Raw genomic sequence first — 23,837 nt, 5'->3', positions numbered from 1 at the left:
CAGCGACTGGGCTGGCTGATCATCTCAAGACCCCTTCGGTCAACCCGAACAACCGGAGACCCATCAGCGGGTCCAGACCATCATGTCTGGAAACACTTCCGAGCACCATGTGCCTCACACAGCAGGATCTCACGAGCTGTCCGCTCTGACAAACTGAGCCGTATCTCAGTGGTTTTGAAGGATGCTTACGCTACATTCTTTCTTCCACACCTCAGATAGCGTCATGAATATGAAATACCATCAGTGCCTTAATTAAATTACCACGACAGCCGCTCGCACGCGCTCTCAGCGAGCCGCACGGAGGCTGTTGCAGGATGACAGTAGCAGCAGCAGTAGCAGCAGCAGCACCGGGGCATGGGCAGGGTTTGCTGGTACTTGAGTGTAATTCGTGTGGGAGGAGGAGGATGGGTGTGTTTCAGTGTATCTGCCTTTTCCTCCTCACGCGCTCCTCCGCTGTGCGCGCAGACTGAAGACAAAGCGCAGAGAGGAGTCCAGCTCTCCATGCGGGCGGTGAGGGCGCAACAGTCATCTACTCTCCGAACATTTTTGTTTTGTTTTTGATTTCATTCACGCTGCATGGACAGTTAAAACAAAGTGCGCCTTTTTTTTTTCCTGGTCTCCACTCACTCAGCACCCTCTCCCCCTCCCCACCCCGCCCCTTCTCCTCCCTCCTCTCCAGCGCCAACATTTGTGAAGTGGCTGCCTCACCCGGTGGGACCGGAGGCCGTCTGGTCTCCGATCTGGTCTCCGGAGTCACCACCGGAGACTCGACGCGCTCCGTCAGGGCCAGGCTGAGCGGCTCCCGGATCAGACCCGAGCCTCCCAGAGATCTGGCGGTGATGGAGATGATGGAGGGAGACGTTATGGACAAGCTGGAGGACATGTCATCGGTGTACGACTTCGACCCGATCACCGGCAACATCCCCGCCACCAAAGTAGAGATCACCGTCTCCTGCAGGTGAGTCAAGGCGTCCGCGCGGAGAGGCGAGAGCGCGACGGAAAAGTTCGGTGTGCAGGCGGTGGAAAAGTTGTGCCTGCGCCCCACCCTTTGTGTGAGGTTCAGTTAGAAATGTTCAGCTGGGGAAAGAGACAACTTATCCTGTACTCTGGTAAAACGCATGATAGCTGCAGGTTTTGGGTGGGGACAGTGTCGGCGCGGTTTTGATTTACCTGAAGGAACTTATCCAACCTTTTACGCGCATTGGTGTGAGAAAAAAGTTGAGAGACGGCTCTCACTGCAGGCGTTACCGACCTGTGCCATCACTCCAGTCACTCAGGAGACCCGGAGGTGTCAGAACTCCACATTAATCCATGCATGCCAGGCGTTTTACATCGATTCTCGTCAAATATCAAAAGACAAATGTCACACTATTTTACGATCTAGGGCTCTGAGGGCCTGCTTGAGGCTGGCTCGTCTGTCTTTGTGGATATTCTGCAGATGCACAATGGTGCTTATGTATGTCAGACACATGCAATACGTTAGTGTAAGATGTCTCTTCCATTTTGGAGCCCACGCTGCGCCCACTGTTCCCATTGGCTGCCTTCAGCATCAGCAGTGAAAGGCTCTCTCCTTCCTCCCCTACATTCTTTTCCAAGTACAGGGAGTAAATGATTTAAAGGTTTACATCCCATTCACACATGTGCTTGTGTCCCTGACCTCAATCTCCCATTCTTTTATTATTCAGTTCAAGGGTATTTCCTCTTCTCACAGTACTCCAGGAAAATGAATCTGCTCTCCTCCTGCAGGGCTTTCTCACTGAGAATAAACAGTCACTCCCTTTCCCATTAGGAAAGGTTTTAAAGTCAATGCTTTCAACGCCTTTGCGCCTGTCAGACATAACCTCAAGTGCTGGCATGTGTGCACACACACGCACAGGCACACAAGGTTTTGTGAGCCATCGGAGCAGAGTGAGTTTGAGCTATAACAAGCTGTGTGTGCATTATTGATGGGCTTTCTGACGTTCAGAGAATCTCGCTCGCTGCCACATCTCTCAGCTCAGAGCGAGAAGAAGAAGAAGAAAAAAAAATCTAACTCTGGCAAGTAACGAGTGTGTTTCAATTTGCTGAATGAACAAGCACTTGCTTGTTTGCGTTGTGGAGGAACTCGTGGGCGATAGTGGAGAATCAGTTTAGAGGCAGAAAGGATGGATAGCGAAGTGTTGCACACCAGTCAAAGCCCTGCACGGTTTGGGATTTTGTGCCTTTCAGCTTGTAACGATGAGGTGATTGGGATTACATGCCTCAGTGAGGCACAATTAAGCACCATTCAGGTAAATGATGAGACCTATTCTGACAACCCCCTGCATTTATGCAAATAATTTCTCTGATAACGTGTGTGTGTGTGTGTGTGTGTAAGTCTGTGTGTGTGTGTGTTCTTCAGGCAGCAGAGTGGTGGTGCAGATGCCTCCTACCAGAAAGAAGAGGAGTTTGGGGAGAAGAAAATATTAATCGAAAGGGGGAGGGTCGTGCTTTCACCCTTCTGCTTCACTGCTGCTTTATGTGTGTGTGTGTGAGTGTAAGAGAGAGAGATAGAGAGAGAGAACAGGAGCACTAAAGGCTGAGAGAGGTTAGCCTCAAAAAACATACATTTGGTAGGAGCCACATTCAGACTTTCAATGAAATGCCAGTGATTATGCACTTAGTGATGAGGGGGTTGGCTTCCTGTGATCATGCTTGATATAGGGTTGTCATGATTTGCAGCCTAGTGAGCATGAAAGGAGACCTGATCATTTTCAGGTTTATAATTTTATTTTGAGTCATTGCTAGAACAGGTTTACTTGGTTTAATGCCCCCAAAACACCTCTGTTTTCTCATGCTGTCCAGCACTGTAGTCCCCCTCAGTTTGAAATGCTCTGCTTTAGCTCCAGAGTCTTTAAGCCCCTCCCCCAAATACCCAGTCTTATCCGATTGGTCAGCTCGCACATGCCTGACCCAGCACTGTAACAACAACAGAACAGCTGTGCTATATCAGTTATTAGCTGCTAGGCACAGCTTATACAAATATGTGACATGGTGACATAGTGTGATGTCATGAAATCACAGCATTACAGGCAGGACTTCTGACGAGGCATTTCAGGAGCAGCATTTTCTGTGGGAGAAAGGGGCTTCTGTTGAAGTTTGGCCTTTTTAACTTACAAGATTTTTTAAATGCACAAATACTTATATGAAACACTGGAGTAATTTTAGAGGAGAAATCCTCAAAGTCATAATTTTTAATATATACAATATTAAGGGGGTAATGATACAAACAATGTCAATGAAGATCTTTCTCTTCTGGTCGAAATGTTTTCCCCAAAACTACATTGTGCACCTTTAAAGATGCCTCAGGTGGGCAAAAGGTCAAAAACTCCTGTTGCGTTATAGCACATAATGGATTGTAGGCAACTGTATTAGGCGCTCTTGAAGCAGAAGAACTCAACAGTTGAATCATTCTTCGCCATTCAAACGCTTCTATTAACAGTTCAAGGCCTCGCAAATCCTCTAAATCCTCTGTACAGATGTTGTATGACTCAGACTCCTATTCAAGTGAAGAGGCTCCCTGTTGATTCTCTGTTGCTATTCTCCGTTTGTCGTCATGTACACACACTTTCACTTAAACCCCCAAACCATGATGATGATAGCTGTTCCCTCCGGGTTAATACCCCTTATTACAGGATACACTCCCTGCGTTTGACAGCGTATTATTATCAGGAAGGAGGGGTGGGTACGGGATCTGTAAAATAACAGGGGGAAGGATAGGAACTGGATCGTCTTGGATTCAGGGAGAAGACTGGAGGATTTGGTGGTAGGAAGTTGCAAATTGCGGGACATTCATGTTTAGTTATTCTGCATTTGCAATTCGTTTAGTTTTATTGCAGGAAGTCAGGATTTTTTTCATGATCAGAACCTTTATGTGTGATTTCCGGCACTATTGTTTTGTTGGAAAGCTTGAAACAGCGGCACACATTGTCTGAGTCGCAAAAATCCAATCCAAAATCCAACCTGTGGTTTCTCTTGAACTGGTGTCTACACTCCCACGGGGCTTGTCCGCCAATGGTCTGGTTCCTGGGGGGAAGTGAAGGCAGAGGGAAGCAATTGGCATGTGGATAGAAGAGCAGAGGTGTAAACCAAACAACCACAAAGCCCTTTGTTCAATCCCTCCTTTGCAATTCACAGTGGTCGAAGTGGAAGTCTGCCGTCCAATTTCTGCTCCGCTGTCTGACTGTCTACTCAATCCAAACAGCATAAAGAAGTACTTATGTGTCTAATGTATCCAATGGCCATTTACCAGTCTCTCCAGTCAGCTGATGAGAGACTGTCTGACTTGTGTTTTGAAGAGTTGGTTAGTCAATGCTGGAGAACCAGCTGCTGAGAGTGATATTGATAAGCAATGAGCTCATCTGGCATTACGTGTAGCTGTGTTGCTGTGGGCTGGAGCCAATGTGAGAAATCCGACAAAACCAAGCGGCTACAATTTGGGGCTTTCTAAGAGGCCAGTAATTCACTTTCATTTCACCACCACTGAAGACCCACAGCCCCAGTTTGTGCCTCTCGTGTAACATCATTCCATTTCAGTAAAGCATCAGTTTTTATGAAAAATAAATAACTGTCGATGTTTGAACGCCCTTGAAGGTCGTTTGATAGCGCTCACTGCTGTTCTGAAGATATTTCCAGAATCCTCAAAGGCTCTTCTAACCATCTGGATGAAAGAATACTTGTACCAAAACTAAGAAAATGAGACCTGAGCCCAACCTGTACCCTTGCCTTTGAGACCTATCAGTACTGAAGTTTCCTGGCACTCACTCTGTGATGTAACAGTCACCTGAGTTATTGGTGATTTTAAAAAGTCTGTCTTTTGCATGTTTTTTTTTTTCTATTTCATTAATTACAGAGAGCTATCATACCAGACACAGTCTTTAGTTTCATCAAAACAATCAGACTTGAGTTGAAGCTTTACGCAAAAAAGATATCAGACTGGTCCTGAATCGTTATCGCTGACTTGTTATGAATTATTTTCACATTAAAATATAAGATAATAAAAAGTAGCATTGATAGACAATGTTGTGCATACTTGTATTTAAAGAAGTTTTTGACAACAAGTCTCCTTTTCCACAACCCCCACGGCAATATATTGCCTCGACTCCACCGGTAAGGTTCAAATGGTCGTTCTCTTATTTCCCTGTTTCCTTCCTATAACCTTCTCCCAATTGATTTGTAATTTAGGACAGTCCCACAATATGTACAGGTATGTGTTGTAAGTGTTGGTGTGCAAACAAGATATCTCAGTGCAGATTCAATATTGAGAACTGTAACTGATGATGAAGGAGATTTTGGATGGTATTTTCCAGCTACCATCTTTGGATTATTTGTATTTATTTACTTCTTTGTATTTATCGTGAAGCAAAGGGAATTTACTTTTCTCATCCAGGTGGTTGAAAACATGTCGTCAAACGTTGTTATCATAGGTTTTTTAATGTCACTTGGTAGTTATTTTCAGAGGAACAGATGTGACACAGATGTAATGATAATAATCAAATCAAAAAGGTTTGATGGGGACCAGATCGAGGCAGGAAATGGTGAGGTTTGCCCTCCAACAAGCAAAAATTCACATCGACTGAACTCAGAGAGAACCAATTAAACCATTATCGGCTTATCCATTTTCTTCAGACTGACACCTAATCTAAAATCTTCAATAGGGTGAGGACGGGTGTTGTAGCAGCTGAAATTTACTCTAATTGGTGGTTTGTGGTCGTGATATAATGATTCTATTCCTGTAGATAGTGTGTGGAGATGTGGGATTTCTCAGCTTGTTTCCTGAGTGCTGGGCAGGCATCGCATGTGTTGTTTAAACTCCTCCGCTGAATAGTCTAAATTTGCATATAGCTTTGTGCTCCTGAGGACCCTGGTTTCAGCATCTGATAGGTTCCTGCACGGATCTGCGACGGATATGAAAGCATCTCACACCGTGTAGGAAACCCCCCGGGGAGACCCGATGCCACGGCCTCTCATCGCTCTGATTTCCCTCGCTCTTCCACATCACATCTTTCTAGGTCTGAGCACTTTTGGTGTGACTCTGTACCGCAATGCAATCATCACTGCAGTTAATTAACCATATGAGGAATGTGGTGCATAAAACATGAGCTCGGCTTTGTAGAGTGCAACATAATTATGTTGCAGATGACCCACACCCACATCACCAAAAGTAAGATAAAGGTCTCTCTCGTGCTCTCTTTCCCTCACACTCACATGCTGTCAGTGATTTTGTAGCACAACAGACTGGGCACACTGCCCGGTGTCACACAGTCTAACTGACTTTAGCCGGTTAGGGAAAATTAGGTGTTGAGCGAGAGATAGAGGCAGAGAGACAGAGAGAGAGAAAGAGAGACAGAGAGAGGGGAAAAATAGTGTGGCTGGTGAGGGAGCAGATATACAAGACAGACTGAGATGTGAAACATATGGATGTGGGCATGCTCGTCAGTGTACTGTGACTGGGAAGGGAATTCATTAAGAAATGCAAATAAGATCGAGAGAGAACACGCTTATAGAAAAACAGAATTATTAGATCTCTGCTCTTGCAGGTGATTTAGGTTCTTAATCAGTTTTTTTAACAGTGCGTGTGCTGCAGGTGAGACTCAGTTGATTATTTGATGCAACATTTCTGTGAAATGTGAGCATGAGCAGGAATTAGATTGATGATGCTTCAAAATAATAATGTTGTCTGAGGGAAAGAACTTATATCAACTGACACTTCCAGCGATAGACATAGGAGCTTGTTGTCGATAAAACCTCATTAAGACAAACTTTGGTTATACAAGCACTTAAAAATAAAAAAAAGTGCAGCATGTTATGATATTCAACATAATTATGAATCTTTAGCCACTAATGACACATTTTTACAGAAAAATATTAACTTTAGATTATTGACTGTATAAGTTACAGTGTAAATATATTGTTCAAACAGGGTGCCAAGGAAAGGGACTACTTTAATTTACAGCCCAGTATTTACTCACCAATTTGAAAACATTACCTATAAAACTCTAAAATATTTGATAGCTTATATAAAATTTTGATTTTAAGAACCCTCTACACTTCAGAGGGTTCTCAAATCAAAATGTTATTATTATTATTGTTGTAATTTTTATTACATCAACAATATTTGGTATCCTTCAGGATACCAAATATTGTTGATGTAATGATGACTTGGGGTAAAGTAATCATGCCAAAATTAATGGTACAAGTTCCAGTCAAAAAGTCACCAGTCAATGATCCTTTTAAGTACAATACATAGACATGCAGCAGTATTTTGTCCACAAGAGTGTTATTGGGCACTCGAGCGACGCACTCCTTCAACCGTGCAAACCCTCCTGGTTGCACCTCTTTGGATAAACGCCACTCGTGACCTGTCTGCTCTGGGATCTGAAACTGGACCAAAATGGCACCTTGTTTTGAAAAATGGTTCACATAACAAGAATAAAAAAATTGTTTCTGAAGACATTTTTCATTATTTTACTCAATAATGTGTAGTTTCTATAGTTTTTCTGGATTTTCCAGAGAGTCCCTGCCCCTTGATTTGCATAAAGTAACACAGACCTCAACTTTATGCAAATGAACAGCGGGTTCCCATTGCTACCAGAATGCATTGCTCTACTGCTTACACAGACAATGAATGGGAAGTGTGGAAATTACGCTAGCCTAAGCATTGTTCTTGTTTTGATAGATTGGGCCATATTGTTCTAATATGGTTGTTAGGTCAGACAGTAATCATTCAGATTATTAGAAACCTACTTTTACAGGAGAAAAGGCTTTTGCAGACAAACATATTAAACATGAAGACATCGCCTCTCATGTAAAACCGTAGTTTGAGTATATAGAACCACCTCCCTCACAGTCTCAAAAGGGCTTTTTCTAATCAAACCTATAACCCACAAAATAATGTTGTGAGCTCATCATATGGCAGGTGACTTTTATTTATGTAAAAATATCTAGCTGATGTGAGCAGCTTACTTTAGAACAGACACGTTGTGAAATCTCTTCCTAACTCTTTTGTTCTCATATTTTTGAACCTCTTCTCTCTTTAGACACAGAGTAATGTTATTATTAACTAATAATCAATTTGTTATATATATATTTATGTCTTATGTTACTCTTACCTACCTTCCATAGTCCCTCTTGTTCTCCATGCCCTTTTCTTTTGTTATTGTTTATTGTTAAGATGCTGTGGCAACATTGTATTGTATGCAGTCATGCCAATAAAGCCACTTGAATTAAATTGAACTGAATAGAGTAATGATCTGACATGTTGAAACCTTCAGCCATATCTAATTATGATATTCTGCTAATTATGTTTTTTTTTTAAGTTTTGTTTTGATAATCAGTGTTCAAGGAAGGGTTTAGAAGTTAGTCGGATGATATTCCAAAAACTCGAAATCAAATGCAAAAGTTCTGAAAGTTCTGAAGCATATTTTCCACGGCATTAATATCCCATGAATGCCTAAAAATACATTTTGCTAGTTAAGCTTGATTCCGCCAAGGAAAATGTGAAAATAGAGAGACTACACCAGCAGAGAGAGAGAGAGAGAGAGAGAAAGAGAGAGAGAGAGAGTATAGAATTATGCGTAACTAAATTCAGACGAAGACAAAACCAAGAGGCAAATAAGAAAACTGATTTTCTCTCCAAAATATTATATAAAATATAATATTTCAAAAAACATGCACATAAAATTAACCCTAAAAATTCCCAAAGAGAGGCAGAGATAATATACTGTTTGGCCTGAAGATTCATACAACCATAGGGGACATCAGACTACCACCTCTGCCTTCTCTCTCTCTCTCACTCTCTCACACACACACACACACATGATTGCCTACGCTGCGCAAAGCATTTGCTTATAGTTTATGCATTACATTTTTAGTGGAGCCATCTCCATTTATGGGATTTTTTTCTCGGGTTGGCCACACAGACCTTGCTTCTTTTCCTTTGGCTTCTCTCTGTGTACGCTGTGGTGTTATTAAACTGGAGTAGCACCCCCGACCAGGGCACTCCAACACCTGCAACCTCGATGAGTCTGCCTCTGACTCAAACTATCTTCCTACAGACCTGGCCTCTTGGGGGCAATTGAAGGAAATCCGGTGATAGCAACACACAACCTTTTCTGCCTTGCTGTGTTTTCGCAGATAGCCGGTGGAGGGATGTGTGTTCACTGGCGTAATGATGCTGTTTTGTCACAGAAACGAGGTTCATTTTGCGAGACGAATTACAAAAAGACTTTACGAAGCTTAGAAGTGGCAGAAACATTACATTTGCATCAGCGTTGTTGTTTTTTGCTTGCAAAACACTTTTTTCTTTTCTTTTTCAAGACTGCATTGATCAACAGAAAGCATATTGTATGTCAGCATGTCTGTGTGGGCTCTGTTTGAATTCAAAAGACATTTGGATGTCTCTACAGCATGAATCACTCTCTGCTCCTGGCCCTGAAGGAGCCAATCAATTATTCTCTCCCCTCTTACTTACTTACTAACACCTTGGGTTAGTGCATTGTAGAGAGGAAACATCACTTGTGAGCACAATATACTATCTTTCACAGTTCAATGCTGTTATTTGCCTTTTTAAATGCCATCTTTTTTGAGCCTTCTGAACACTGACGGACAGACTGTGACTAATGCTTTCACTAAATCAATAAAGTGGACTGTAGGCATGCTGAAGGGAATAAGGACGTGCACATGTCAAGAGCTCGTATCTACAGGTGAGAGGCAATATTTTGTCTTGCTTGCTTGTTTTAAATTGATATAAAACAAAATGTCATAATCTCTAATGCCAAATACACTTAAAACATTTTTTTTTTGCTTTCATTTTCATGATATTACAAACATGCCTGATTTTTATCCGTCACTCCTCACCCGACACCCAATAATCCCCTCCAGCCATGACAGGAGCACTGTTCAGTTGTCAGCATCTTAACACAGCAATAGCTATAATCAGCTCTGTCAGCTCTGCTGCCTAGAATTAACCGTCTCATTCCTGTGCTCATCAAATTCTTCCATCCACACTTGTACCGTGTTGTTTCTTTCCATCTTGAGCGCCCAGGCGAGAGAATCTCCTTGAATACAAATGAGGTCTTGTGAGGCCGTGGTCGACAGCGGCCGAACATAAGTGATGTTAAGTCCAATGGAAGGAGGGTAACGCTCTGTGTGTGTTAATGATGGTTCAGTGTCATGCTGGCTTTCGTGGCTGAGAGGCTGAGACGGTGCTTTGATCCGTGCGCTCTGGCTCACAGGCAAGCTTGGCTGACTGGCAGGAGCAGAGGAGTCATGGGAAGACAAAGTCAAATTTATTGGTGAAGGACTGAAGGTCTCTCCCCTTCTCTCTGTGTCCCAAATACCTAAAACTGTGACCGGTAAACATGTTAGAGGGTTAAAATGAATTTCAATTTCGGTTTTGGGATGGGAGTCTGTAGCCTCTGTTTGATGCTAAGAGCTGTGAAATCTAACCTTTGCTTTGAAGCTCTGGATTCAGAAGAGGGCCTACCTCCGCCAAGGCCCACCAGTCCCCTCTAATTCAGTCAAGCCTAATCCGATGTCAAACTCAACAGCCCTGTATCATTCATGACTGTTGAACGCCTAAAGCTGCTCAGCCATAATTTAGATCTAGGATCTGCATCAAACTGTACTCACTACACTAACCAGAACAGAAAATGTTGAAAAACTCAACATTTTAAAGAAAGTAAAGTTAATGGGGTCTATTCAGGGGGCGAGACGAATCCTCATTCCAGTTTTGTGGAAACCTGTTAAATGTTTCTGTGTATTCCTGCTGACAAACCAACCAACCAACCATAAAAACGACCAACCAACCAACCAACTAACCAACCAACCAACCATCACACACAGGTGAAAACACAACTTCCTTGGCAGAAGATTTGGTGACTCACGTCACCACCTGACTAAGACTTCCTCACGCCTACTACTGCACAAAAGGCTGCTTCAAGAAGTGACTCTAGAGGGGTGCCTACAGTGTCAGACTTTGAAGCCGAGGGCCACTGACCAGGTTGTATGCTCTTGAAAATTATACACCACTGCTGTATATCCACTTATATATATATATATAAATATTCAATTTTATCCTTGAAAACACTTTTGGTTTATCTCCAAAAGGGAAACTTTTCCCTCTGTAGTCCATAATTCATTAGATATTTGGTGGCAGTGTTTCCTTTTTGACACCCTAAAAGACCAAACTTCAAAGCTATTTTCCTGTTTGTGATGGTTAACTGACGTTTTTATACTTCATTTTCATCAGCTTTAAAGCAATGGATGAAAGCGCCAATGTTCCTCTCTGCACGTTGCACAAAACGAAACACTATGGAGAGCTTTGTTGTCTCTATGATGGCAAGAAGGGGCTGAAAAATGACTAAATAGCATAATTTAATATTGTAATTTTGTTGGTTGGCAGCAATGTGTTGGATGACATGTAAAAAACTGCAATCTGTTTGCATATCACACAAGTAACACATTCAAACGAGGCACTTACATATTTGCATGTATACTGTTCCTACTGTGAAAGTCAGAGCTGTTTCTTGCCGCCGGTCAGGGATTGATGGGGATTTATACATGTTTGATCTGCATGTGGGGAATCATGGGTCAACTGAGTCATCTGACTAATTGGAGGAGCCATTAATAACATTTGACTGGGGGTCTGCAACTCGCTTGTCTCGACTCCCTGATTAACATTTTTAGCAAAGTTACAGTGGACTGAGGTGTTGCTTGTGAGTGTAATTACATTATTTTATTGCATAATTGGATTCATTTGGCTTTTCAGTTGGAGCTCCTGACAAAGTTGAGAGGGCACATCTCTGAAGGTACTAAACATCATACAGCTCACAACAAACAGACAAGAAGGAGGCACACAGTATTGGTATAAGATGACCTGTTTAATGCTTTGAGATCAGCCTTGGGGCAAATTACCATTTTCTCACATTAACCTCTGAAAATACACAAAATGTGAAAAACAAGATTCACACATCATTAACTTCTCTAAATCGCAGATTTGCTGTGCCCTCTGTGCTGCAATAAATCACAGTTAGTACGTTCAACATGTGGGATATGTGTGAAATTGCATTTTCTTTCAGCTGCTGAATATCTTGTTAGTTTTCCAAAGCCGTGTCAAAGAGTTTGTCTTTTCAACTGAAATATGAAAAAAAACAACAACATGCCAAAACCCCGGGCATCAGAACCTTTTGATCAACAAGACAGGTGCATGGACAGTCATTTAGCCGTGTGAATTGCACCCATTGTTCAGTGGTAGAAGCATCTGTCCTCAGCATATGTGATGGAGTAATGGGAGCTTAATAGCTCTCAGTCAGAGCTATTGAGGGAAGTGAGTCACAGCTGTGGACAGCTAGCTTCACCTGGTAATTAGAAAGATGGGGCTTTTTCATTCTCTCCAGGACCACATCCACCACAAGTCATGCATCCTAATCGAATACAATGAAGTAAGTTGTTTGGGTGGCGGACGAGTGAATGCAGGTAATTTGACTCTTCCTGTCATTTGCTGTCAAGACTTTGGAGATCATTTAAATGATCTGTGGTGCATAGTCTAAAACGCATGGTGTAAGTGCATTTAGTGAGATGCAAGTGGGTGAAATCTGTCTTAAATGAGGGGAAAATTAATGACATTACCTGCAGGGATCCTCCAGCAGCAGATACAATATCTGTATCCCTCCCTTAGCAACAGCGGATAAACTCCATTGATTATTTAACTCTCCTGACTCGTTGACAGGATCGGCTAGTATTTCATGTTAATTACTGTGGCGTGAAGCAGCTGTCTTCTTGAAAAATCTAAAAATATTTATTTCAGAAGCTACGAGACATGCTGCCGTGACATTACTGAGTAAGATCCTCATTTGAACACATTTTCTTGGGTGATGGTGATTTCAGAATGTTGCACTTAAAATTAGAAGCTATATCTGGTACGCTTCAGCTAATGAGCTCAGCTCGCCCCAGGCCTGTGGCCTCAAGTTTTGATCTGCCAGTCTATCTCCCCACTGGTATATGATTGAGCCGACGAGCAGACACATGGCCGTCCAACACCAACGTCCCCATGTTTCCAGTTTAACCACGCCACATAAGATGTTTAATGTTGATGGGATTTACAGTTCAAAAGATGGAGCATTATTTTCAAGCTGAAAGCCCAACGTTCATTTGAGGCTTTATTTGTCAAAACAGAGTGTGGGTGCAGTTAATTTGAGATGACAACTAATTTGCAAATCCTTCGCAAACTGTAGCTGTGGAGCCGTTAAAACTTATTTCTTTTCACCCTCAACACGATTCTGAAAATAAATTCAGACAATATAATTAATCAAACTTTTTTTTTTGTTAGACTGCAAAAAAGAATGTAAACAGCCTAATGTGATCATTTATAATGCCAGTTCTACCAACTGTGGGCTGCTAAGCGCCTTGCAGTGAGTGATATGTGATTGAGTTCACTCCTCAGAGTAGATGGGAGAATGTTTGCCTTTTCTGGGCCTGCAGTGTTATTTCAGCTCTCGCTCTGTGTGTCCCAGTGCAGGACGGACTGATTGGACAAGATGGACTTACTGCAAAACTGGAACGAGTGTAAAGTGTGTGGGTGAGATGACTGGATTTGATTATGGAGCTACCAACCCAGAGGGGAAATAGATAATGAATGTGTGTGCGCAAGTGTGTATGTGTGTTATTTTCCTGGCTGCATTCATAAAGACGTGATTCCAATTGTGGTGGGTAAGGACAGTCATGGTCGGGCATTTTAATTCAAACAAATGACTGTAAATAAAGCTGTTCACTTTTTAATGTCAGCCCCAAAAGCAACGCAGTCCTCTCATCAAGGTGTTATCGGAAGATGTATCTGATATTGCTGTGCTGGTGTTGTTCCCGGAACATCATAATTAATGGCGCTCCAGGACCAACACTGCAACTAGTGATGAATACCACATCTGGAGCAAACCGTCATGGCTGAGTTAGTTACGTTAAGGACTCTCAGTCAGGAGAAATGGATTAATATCTTATTTGAACACATTACTATACTGTTCAATTATTATTTTCACACAAATTTCACATATTTCTTCAGTTTCTTTTCTGTCTTCTGTTGCATTTGGTTACGTTCAGGAAACTAAAATACTCGGTTAGGTTCAGGAAAACATGGCTTGGTGTACCTTTCCAGTATTTTTCCAGTTGCTGAGCTATAACATTACAAAAACGTGATCGATCAGTTGCAACAATGGTCCTGGTGAACTAGCTTTTCTAATACAGATAGTATTGCCTGGAACTCTTTCAAATCTTTGGGGTTTTCTGCAGTTTCTAGCCATGCTAGCATCGTGGCTCCAGGGATTGCAATGTCAGAATGTTCTGTCGGTCAAGACTGAAATATTGTGACGATTTAACAATTGGTTTGATTGCCCATGAAACTCTGTATCAAAATTCATGGTCCAAATGTGCAGAATTCTTCGCGGATCCTCTGACTTTTCCTCTGGCGCACCACCAGGTCAAAGTTGTTGTTGTTTGCCATAAACCTCAGTTCTACTTTGCATTTAGTGCAAAAAAAATGCTAACATGTCAAATTGGATGGCTAAGTCGTGTCCTGCCCTAGTCTGCCTCTGATTGGCTAGTAGTTGTTTCCTACGTTAGTTGGTTGGTAAGATTTAGACTTGAGGAGTGAGACTGGTTAGAGTCAGGCTAAGAATATCAGAATAACAGTTAGCATGCTGATCTAGCAATTAGCTTTGAGCTTTGCACAGCTGCTAGTCAATGATTTGAGCCATGTTTTTTTTTTGTGAGAGCTGGAATGTCATCAGCTAAAGAATTCATCAGAGGGACATCTGACATCAAGATTCTCCACATTGACCCACTTCACACATTTTACACTGACCTACTTTGAAGCGGTTTTGGAACTTTTTTCTCTCAGGATATCATTTTTACAATACGGGCTGACTTTGATATCCATTTTCGCTTTTCATCTGGAGAACTCTGCTGCTGCATGTACTTCCAGTAAATCTTAAGGCAGCGAGCTCCACTTTTCTTGGCAGTCTTTCAATTGGAGAGGAGCACACAGGGGGATATTGTAAGCGGGTTTTCGTTGTGTGACTACATCTGCACCACAATGTGAAAAACGGTCATTTTTGCCTGGTGAATACTCGCATTCTGCATCTCGCAGAAAAAACGCAAGCCGCATAACATTAATTATTAAATAAACCACAGTTTGCCAGGGTCCTAACCACGCACATTGCAATGCTGCTCTTTACCTGACCTGCGTTTACTTGGGCTATGGCGCAATCAACGCTGTTGGGAATTTTGCAAGATCCCGAGCTTCACTGCCACGCTGCAGCCTCGCTGTGTCTGTCTGGCAAGCCGGGCAGGAATCTCCCCAGAGGAGGTCCTGGCCTGAATAATTCAACAGCTGGTGGGAAAAACGATCCTGCCTGGTTCTGCCATCGATCCGACACTAAAGCAAAGCCAGCTCTACAGTGTGGAATCAGATGATTGAGGCTGTGAAGAGAGCTTTATTTGTGATCACTGCTGCTTGTTTTGTCATGGACGAAAAATGAATTGGAGAGCATCATTAGTAGAGGAGCCTTAAACTTTACGTTATGTCATTGTTTATGTCACTGTTAAAGTGTCACATATATACAATATCATGTATTAAAGATTGCCAGCGGCAAAATAATAAGGCAGCCAAGTAATAAGAAAGCACAAATGTCGAGACAGTGATTAGATGAGAGATGGTGATGAAGGGCCTGTGAAAGCTTCTTTTGATACATCATCCAGCTTTAATAACACTGTGCTGCATAATGCTTTACCCAACGCTCTTGTAAACAGATTACTCTCCTCCTCGCACCTCCACATTTCCCTCTGTCGCTTCCTCTACTCTCTCTCCCTCCTCCATCTGTTTCATCTAACTCCTCTCTCCTTAGCTTACCTCTTTTTTCTCTTCTTTTACCTTGTTCTGTCCTCCTCCTTCCTCATTAACTCATCCCCTCCTCTTTCATCTACCACCACCACACGTCCCTTTCATTTTGCCTCACCGGCAATGATTCTTCATTCAAGATTTTGAGGATTGCCTTCTTGTTACAATCCATCCTAGCTTAAATGTCCTTGAGTAGAACACTCGGCCTTTTCTCTTGTGAAAAATTGTCATTGCTGGATGAAAACCTCTTATTTTCAAAGCATCAGGTTTTTAGGAGGTGGAAAAGCAGATCCTTCTTTGGCTTTACTGTTATGTGACTTTTCTTTTACCAAAATTAATTTGAATGGGACTAAGATTTGTTCAACATACAGAAATGTAATCAGTGTCAGAGCTCCATGTGTGTAATCTCTGACATTATGTCTAATTAATATATGTTGAACCAGTAAGTGCAGTACTATATACAGCTCTTTTGGTGATAGATGCTCTAGGAGAAGTGGCTGATTGCATCAAAGTTATGAAATACAATGCTAAACCTTTTTTTTTTTTTCAATATATGTTTATTATTTTTCAAAAGAGAGAGAGACAAAGAGAAAAGAAGAGCATAGGAAGGAAAGATAACATACAGAACATAGCACATCTGAAATTATGATATCAGTTCATGGTCATAGGCAAATGATAAAAGAAAAACATGTATGAATAAAATAGAAGAATAAAATGAAGCATATGCAAACTCATATACATCGGTGCACAGTGAAGTATTAAGTTTATAAATCTTGCACCTTAAAGTATCTCAGTACAGGGTCCCATGTCTTATCAAATACTTCTCCTCTATCTTCGTTATAAAGCCTCAGTCTCTCGAGATGTAGTGTGTTGGACATTTCTCCCAGCCACAAGTCATATAAATTTATTCATAGCCTCAAGAATATCATGTTTGGTCAGAACTTCAAATTTTGGTATGCTTTTCTTAACAAAATCTCTTATCTGTAAATATCTGAAAAAGCTTGAGGCAGAAACATTATATGCGGTTTGAAGCATCACTCACACTACTGATGCCCCTCTGTTCCAAGCAGAAAAAACTACATCATTCAGGCCAGGTGTAAAAGCATGATTTTACAATGCTAAACATTTTTGATGAATGAATGCTGTCAGTGATGTTGTTTATGTGACAAGTGTATTTTCTTTATCTTGTGACTCCTTGACAATAGAAGTTTTCACCATAGTTGCAGTGAGAAATGTTGGATTTAGATTAGCAGTAGCTCAATACAGCCACAGATATGACATCAACATGGAAAACATTAAACAGTAAGGCTGACTTCATTTAAATTAAGCAACAAACTGTAACACTGGGTTAAGTGCACATATTGTTTCCTGTGAATATCTTGTGTGAGGGTAATTAATTAATTCCTGACAGAATGGTGGACTAACTAATTCAAATAGACTGAATAGCTACTGCTGATAGAGTGTAGACATTAAAATGATAAAACACAGGGTTTGATTTTCAGGAAAATATAAAAGATTTTGACTTGAAAGCGTTTTTGCACGCATACAAAAGGATCCTTCTTAATTTTGGACATCAGTTGACTATGTACTTGTCAGACATGGTATTGTGGCTGCTCATGGATGTAACATAGAGGGTCCTTGATGGACAGTGTATTAAATTGTGTTGTATTTCACCATTGAAAACTACCATTATAACAAGTGAACAGCAGAAACAAGTTGTGAACACAACATTGACATACCATCACCTTTTAAGCCACCTGTTAGAAGGCAGCTTCTTATGTACAGCAGCAGTTACAGAGCAAAATGATCATTCATTTTAAGTTGTGTTTTGTGTTCAACACCTCCTAAGGGAATTATTTGGCTCTGTGCTGCTAAATGCTCGGCTGTCTTCATGAACTTTGTCTGTCTGCTTTTAAAAATATTTTTCCAGGCATACATTTTGCCAAAATATCTGTTTAGCTCAATTTTAGTTGTGCTTTCAATAGCAACTCAGATCCTGCAGGTGATGAATATACAGTTTTGATCACACACACGCACACACACACACATACACATGTTCTTTCAGTCTTGGGTTTTGCTGCATTGTTTGCCTTCGAGAGGTCAATAGGAGGTCTGGATGAATACAGTATAGATTCATTTTACACCCACAAACTGTCCTCTCTGAACCAGAAAAATACACCCTCGACAGGAACCTTTCACCCTCGATGCACGCATGCATTTCACAGTCTTTTCTTGGCTGTAAATTTCCAGGGAATTCTTTGTTCGGAACGGTATTAAATGCATGTTATGTTGGCTCCAGTCCATAAGACTTCTGTTCAGAGTCCTAATTTAAGTTACAATCTCAGCTCCCAAAGTTTTAATTTTTTGCCTGTGGCGGCATTTTTAGGCTGACTTGTGCTTTATTCGAAGTCAAGAATCTCATCCACTCAGTTTTCATATCTTGAAACGCCTCCTCAAAAAAAGAGCCACTCACCCTCAGATATTTATCATCCTTTTCTCAGCCTGCACTCAAAGCAGTCATAGTTGAAGGGCTGAGGAACCTCCTGCAGATTATAGGCAAGAAGGTGTCTAATTATTGTGGTTTGCTTCAGATTTCTGTAAATAAAGTCGGCTACGTGTGTGTGTCTGTCTAACGGGGGCTCGTTTCTTCCCCCCTGTGCCAGAGGAACTCCGTTATACTCTGTCTACATTTGATCAACTCTCTGAGGACTCACTTTTCTCTCCCTCTCTTTCCGACTCTCTCTCACACACTCACATTCTCTGACACACATTTCCTCCTCTCCTTTTCTTCTTCTTACATTTGATTTTCTCTTACATTCCTGCTCTCATAATTTCACAAACTCCCTTGTGCACAGAGACATACATACCCAAATCCTGCCCCCGCTGCCTCCACGCATTTCAGATCTTTTCATAACCTCATTTACATAAGGGAAGTTGTGTTTCAGGAAGTTAGTTTGAAACCCCTTTGGTATTGCCGATCCCTTTAGAAATGGATTACGCAACACCTGATGCAAATCGGGTGACTCATTTTAAATATTTAATGATCTAGCGGTAGCTGTTCTGTGATTATTCTTGTTCTTGTAGACCAGGCAATCTCACGTATAAGCTTCTATCAGTCCTAATATTTCTGCTTTTCTCTGCAAAATGCATCTTAAACAATGACACTTCTTTCAAGCCACATCACATGTTCAGTGCTTTGTGGAACAAGATCAGGAGAAGGCACTGTTCATAAAAGACGACAGCAGTAATTATAAGTTGTACTACCATTTCCGAGGTCTACATTGGTTCGTCTGATGTAGTTTTGGGTGAGGTTTGCTTCAATATTTAGGGCAGGACCATTGTTGACTTGGAGCGGGTGTGTAGGAAGTCATATGCTGTGGTGCTGTGGGGGCTGCACTTGACACAGGGTAATAAAGGAATCACTTTGATGAGGTTTTGTTTCAGCAGACCTACATTTGAATGCAAACCTTCTGGCTGTGTTTTGCTGCATCCCTTTGACTCACTTCCTGGTTGAGTGTCCTCATATATGCATCCCAGAGTATCCCCATTCATGAATGTAGACTTTGTGCCACAGTTTGCATGGCTGACTTGAATCAGCCGTGCAAACTTGACTTGACTGAATCAAACTGGTGCGTGTAACAGTGTGTGTGAGAGGGTCAGTGTGTGTTACATATATTAGACTTGCTGACATTGCTGCTTCTAATCACACCACTGTGACAGAGGGATGGGTATCATTAGGACTTTATCAGTACTACTACCCTAAATGATGCCTGTTATCGGTAGGGTTCTTAGTGGTTCCCTTTATTACAAAACAACTGCTTTTTTAAAAAAATGTATACTGTATTATTTATGAAAAGACTAAATAAAAAAAAGGAAATAAAAAAAAATATGTGAACAGGAAATATGTGAACTATTTGGAGGGGGGCAACAGCAGTGTTTTCCCACACAATCATTTTACCCTGGTGGGGCAGTCAGGTATATAACACCTGCCTAAGTACATCTGGTGACCCATTTTAGCACTTACACTTTTATTTATTTATCTGTTCAAGAGAAGTATGTCATCTGCGATAGATTGTGGACAATCTGCCCTTTGCTCTCCCCCTCTGTTCCACTGACATTCACAAATGCTCACATGCAGAGATAGAGACGCTCTCTGGGGCTTACTTATGATGTTGCTTTGTGCAGTACAAACTTGTAAGTGCACCTGGTTGCTGCGATTGTCATCATTCGGCGCATATTGGATTTGATCCGTTTCATAATTAATGGCAAGCTTCCTCCACACGTGGCTCGCTGTCTGTTACGACAATGGAATCGCATGTGAAAAAATGCTAAATGTCAGGGGTGTTTTTCTAACGATGTTAAAAAACATACACCTGACGAAGACAGCAGATACTGTAGCACTGTTGGTAGAGGGAAAACAGAAAGGAGAGGCAGGCCAGTGTGCAGGCATTAAGCTGAAAAATTAATGCAACACTGTCTTATGTAGGCGAACTACACTATGTTCTACCCCTTGTATACAGCCACTCTGTGGGAAACACTGAACAGTGAGGCTTACAACAGCAAAATCTCACTGGAAACAAACCTTCAATGTTAATTAGATAAATAATATTCCTGACATCAAAGTACTGAGTGAAATTTAGAAAGAATGAAGAACACGGACACATTAGTCAGTATCAGTCAGTAACTCAGTTTACAAGAACGTGCTATATCATCTTTATCTTCGCTAAACTTTGAAGCATCATATATTACTTTTCAGTAGCCTACTACAACAGCTCACATGGTAAATTCAATATGTACACAACCGAGTCAAATACTAAACCACTCTCTAAAATGTTCACATATTGGCTAATTTCAGTATTTGGTCTTTGCCGTACTGCTGATTGATGTTAAAGGAACAGTTCCCCCAAATCAGAAATACATATATTATCCTCTACTATATGGGATTCGTCTTGTGAAACTCGGCGGAACGTGACTCTTGCTGTACTCGGAATTAGTGCTGTGGGAAAAAACATTATACTGAATGTATCAAGACAAACAAGTAAACATGGAAGAGCAGTGAAAGGGGAACGGGGGAAATCAAGATTAAAGGCTGCCCCAAATAAAAGCCTGGTTCCCCCAGCCGCTGGGACAAGAATTTACAGTATTATACTTCATATACTCATATACAGGACTGGTGGGAAAATAACTGGAACACATTACAGAATAAAGAAGATAAAAACAAGAACACACACACACACACACACACACACACACACACACACACACACACACACACACACACACACACACTATGGCTGATTGAAACCGTCGACAAAACTCTTACTTTACATTGACAGTGTCTGTTGCATGGCTGTTTAACTTGAATACACTAGATTGCACACATGATCATTGCACAACATCTGTTTTTAGAGACACTGATACCTTCTTTTTGTTTCCTGACTGCAATCACCATGCACTTCAGATTAAGTGAGCTGACACTAAATTGCTGTTGTTTGAGGTCCAAAGCACAGGTTTTAAAACATACTTGTCAGAAAAAACAAGCCTTTAATTATTTAATGGCACAAAATGCTTTTAATTATTCAGCAGCAGACACAGAATGACCCTCTCATAGTAAATAAGTAAAAGTATAGGACTATTTTGTCTGCTTTTTTGGTGCTGTAGTCATTAAAATCATGTGTAATTAAGCTGTAATCATGCAGTGTTTTTTCTCGCCCCATTGTGTTGGACATAAACCAAGTGTCTCTCATTGTGTTGTCTGTTTTCATGAATATGTAAAAGATTCATTTTTCAGACAGGCCCAGCTTTTCTTTGATGAATGTTAACATCATGATGGTCACTTTTCATTTAATCTTTGCAACATTCCACATAAGTAGTATGTGGAAGTGTTTAGATGAAACATACAGCAGTGTATTGGGTTGTGTTTTCTTGAGCTGCAGTGCAATGAGCTTTTTGAGCCACTATACAAGAGGCCTGACTCAACACGGTACACAATAAAAACCTTAAAGGTGTCACTGATGACTTTCAGCCACTTAATGAGGCAGTCAGTCCTCCACTTCCATTAAATGAATGTCAAAACCCGCTGTTGTTTGAAGGATCAATCAATCAAGCAATCAATCAATCAATGTATTTGTATAGTGACAATTCACAACAAAAGTCATCTCATCATGAAAGTTTCTAGATTGAGCAGGTCTACACCATCCTCTTAAATTAATTTATAGCCAACATTTCCCACATGAGCAAGCACTTTGCGACAGTGGCAGGAAGAAACTGGCTCGGTGGTGGGCGGTCATCCATCTTTTGGACGCTTGGTTCAGTGGGTTATTACAGTATGCTGGGGGCAAACTGTAGAACTCTGCCAATTTTATGTTTTTTTTTCCTTTAAACTGGCAACTACCAAGAATGTTGAAGCCCATGAAATGCCACTTGATACCAACAGTGATACATGCTCACAAACCTCATTAGAAACTAAAACCAAATTCATTTTGAACCTGACAAACACTGTAAAATTGTTAATTAACAATCAAAATAATCTTTTAAAGGAAAACAGATTATTTTATTTTGCACCTTTCTATAGGCTCTATAGATATAATTATTTTCTTGATATTTTTTGTCTTAGAGTGACATAGACTGAATTATAAGTATATCACCATGGTAACACAGGCTGCTCATCTATCATGCTCTACACAAAATCATGTTTAGGTTATTGGATATTGCAATTACCTCTCTGGAAAAATGGCAACACTGCTCCCAGAGGACTTTGTGGCCCAAACCACACTGTACACAGCACCCTTTCTGCCTGAAGCAGAAAAAAAAACAGGATGCACTCCTTCAAGACATGAAGAGGATGTACTGTGTTTAATTCAGTGTGTAACAACCCCTATACACAGAACATTATTTACTGAATGGAAGGCCGGTCTGCTTGTCATCATTATGTATTATATTATAGATATTCTGTATATACTGTATATGGCATTATCTTCACCTTTGGGACTTTGACTATGAAAGACGGCTTCCAATGAAGAGCTTACATGAGATCAGTAAGGTATCAGTTCTGAAAGACAGTTGCTGTTGGCCTGAAATGTGTTCATAGGACAACAAGGGTGATTGAACAATTAAATAACATGGACCTTGCCTTATGTATCAGGAAGGAGGCGTTTACAGAAAATCTTTTATCACAGCAATGTAACACTGTTTTAATCAAAAGTGAAAACTGTCAAATCCTGCAGAGAGATTTTTCTCACACATTTACACCATCTACAAATTTTTGTTATTTGAACCTGTGATCTCTGGCAGGTCAGAGCAAACCGGCTGCTGGTCATCTCTAAAAATATATGCGTAGGCTGAGTGAACGTTGGAAAATAAGATGGCACAGGGATGAGAGATAATGGAGAGGGATAATAAATAGCCGACAGATAAACAGGAGATGGAAAATGACAGGATATAGAGGAGGCAGTGGTGGATGACATATGGGCTGACTTATCTTGAACCAGTGTAAAGGAAAAAACATGATCGAAATTAGGAAAAGAGAGCGAGAAAGGGACAGAATACTGAAATAATTGGTTGGATGAAATGTAACAGAAATAAAAACTAAGTTGGTCAAAGTTCTAAAAAACAGCAAATGTCAAGTGTCCACTGAGAATATTACTGTTCTTGAGCAAGGCGGCTACTATAAAAACCAATCACTGCACTACAGTCAGCTTGACATCAGTGACGTGATTCACTTTCACAGATGGAGATATGGGTTAGAAGGATATGAATAATGTATGAGGTAAGTTTACGATGTTAGCACAGAAAGGCCTTCACTGATTCACTTGTGCTAAAACTAAGAATAGAAAAATATCATCTATCTGCTTTAACCCAATTGCCAAAATAAATTAATGTGTCTGAAAAGCATGGATATGTTAATAACATTATGTTTCTGTATGTCAAA

At 41.0% G+C, this 23,837-nt stretch overlaps 1 protein-coding gene across 3 annotated transcripts in view; it reads left to right on the top strand.

Moving 5' to 3' along the window:
* The first annotated feature begins 390 nt into the window (after positions 1 to 390).
* Positions 391 to 23,837, top strand: part of cpne5b (copine Vb) — a 131,856-nt gene continuing 108,409 nt past the window's right edge. For 2 of the 3 annotated variants that reach the window (XM_030420712.1, XM_030420711.1), the window contains exon 1: positions 680 to 958. In XM_030420712.1, coding sequence (XP_030276572.1) covers positions 840 to 958 — 119 coding nt within the window. In that variant the 5' untranslated portion in view covers positions 680 to 839. Of the gene's footprint in view, positions 511 to 679; positions 959 to 23,837 lie in introns of those variants that run through there. The other variant, XM_030420713.1, reaches the window with a different exon arrangement.

The sequence above is a fragment of the Sparus aurata genome, chromosome 6 (assembly GCF_900880675.1).
Source record: "Sparus aurata chromosome 6, fSpaAur1.1, whole genome shotgun sequence".
NCBI classification, from domain to species: Eukaryota; Metazoa; Chordata; class Actinopteri; order Spariformes; family Sparidae; genus Sparus; species Sparus aurata.
The sequence above is the reverse complement of the archived record's forward strand: the minus strand, read 5'-3'. Positions and strand labels throughout refer to the sequence as shown.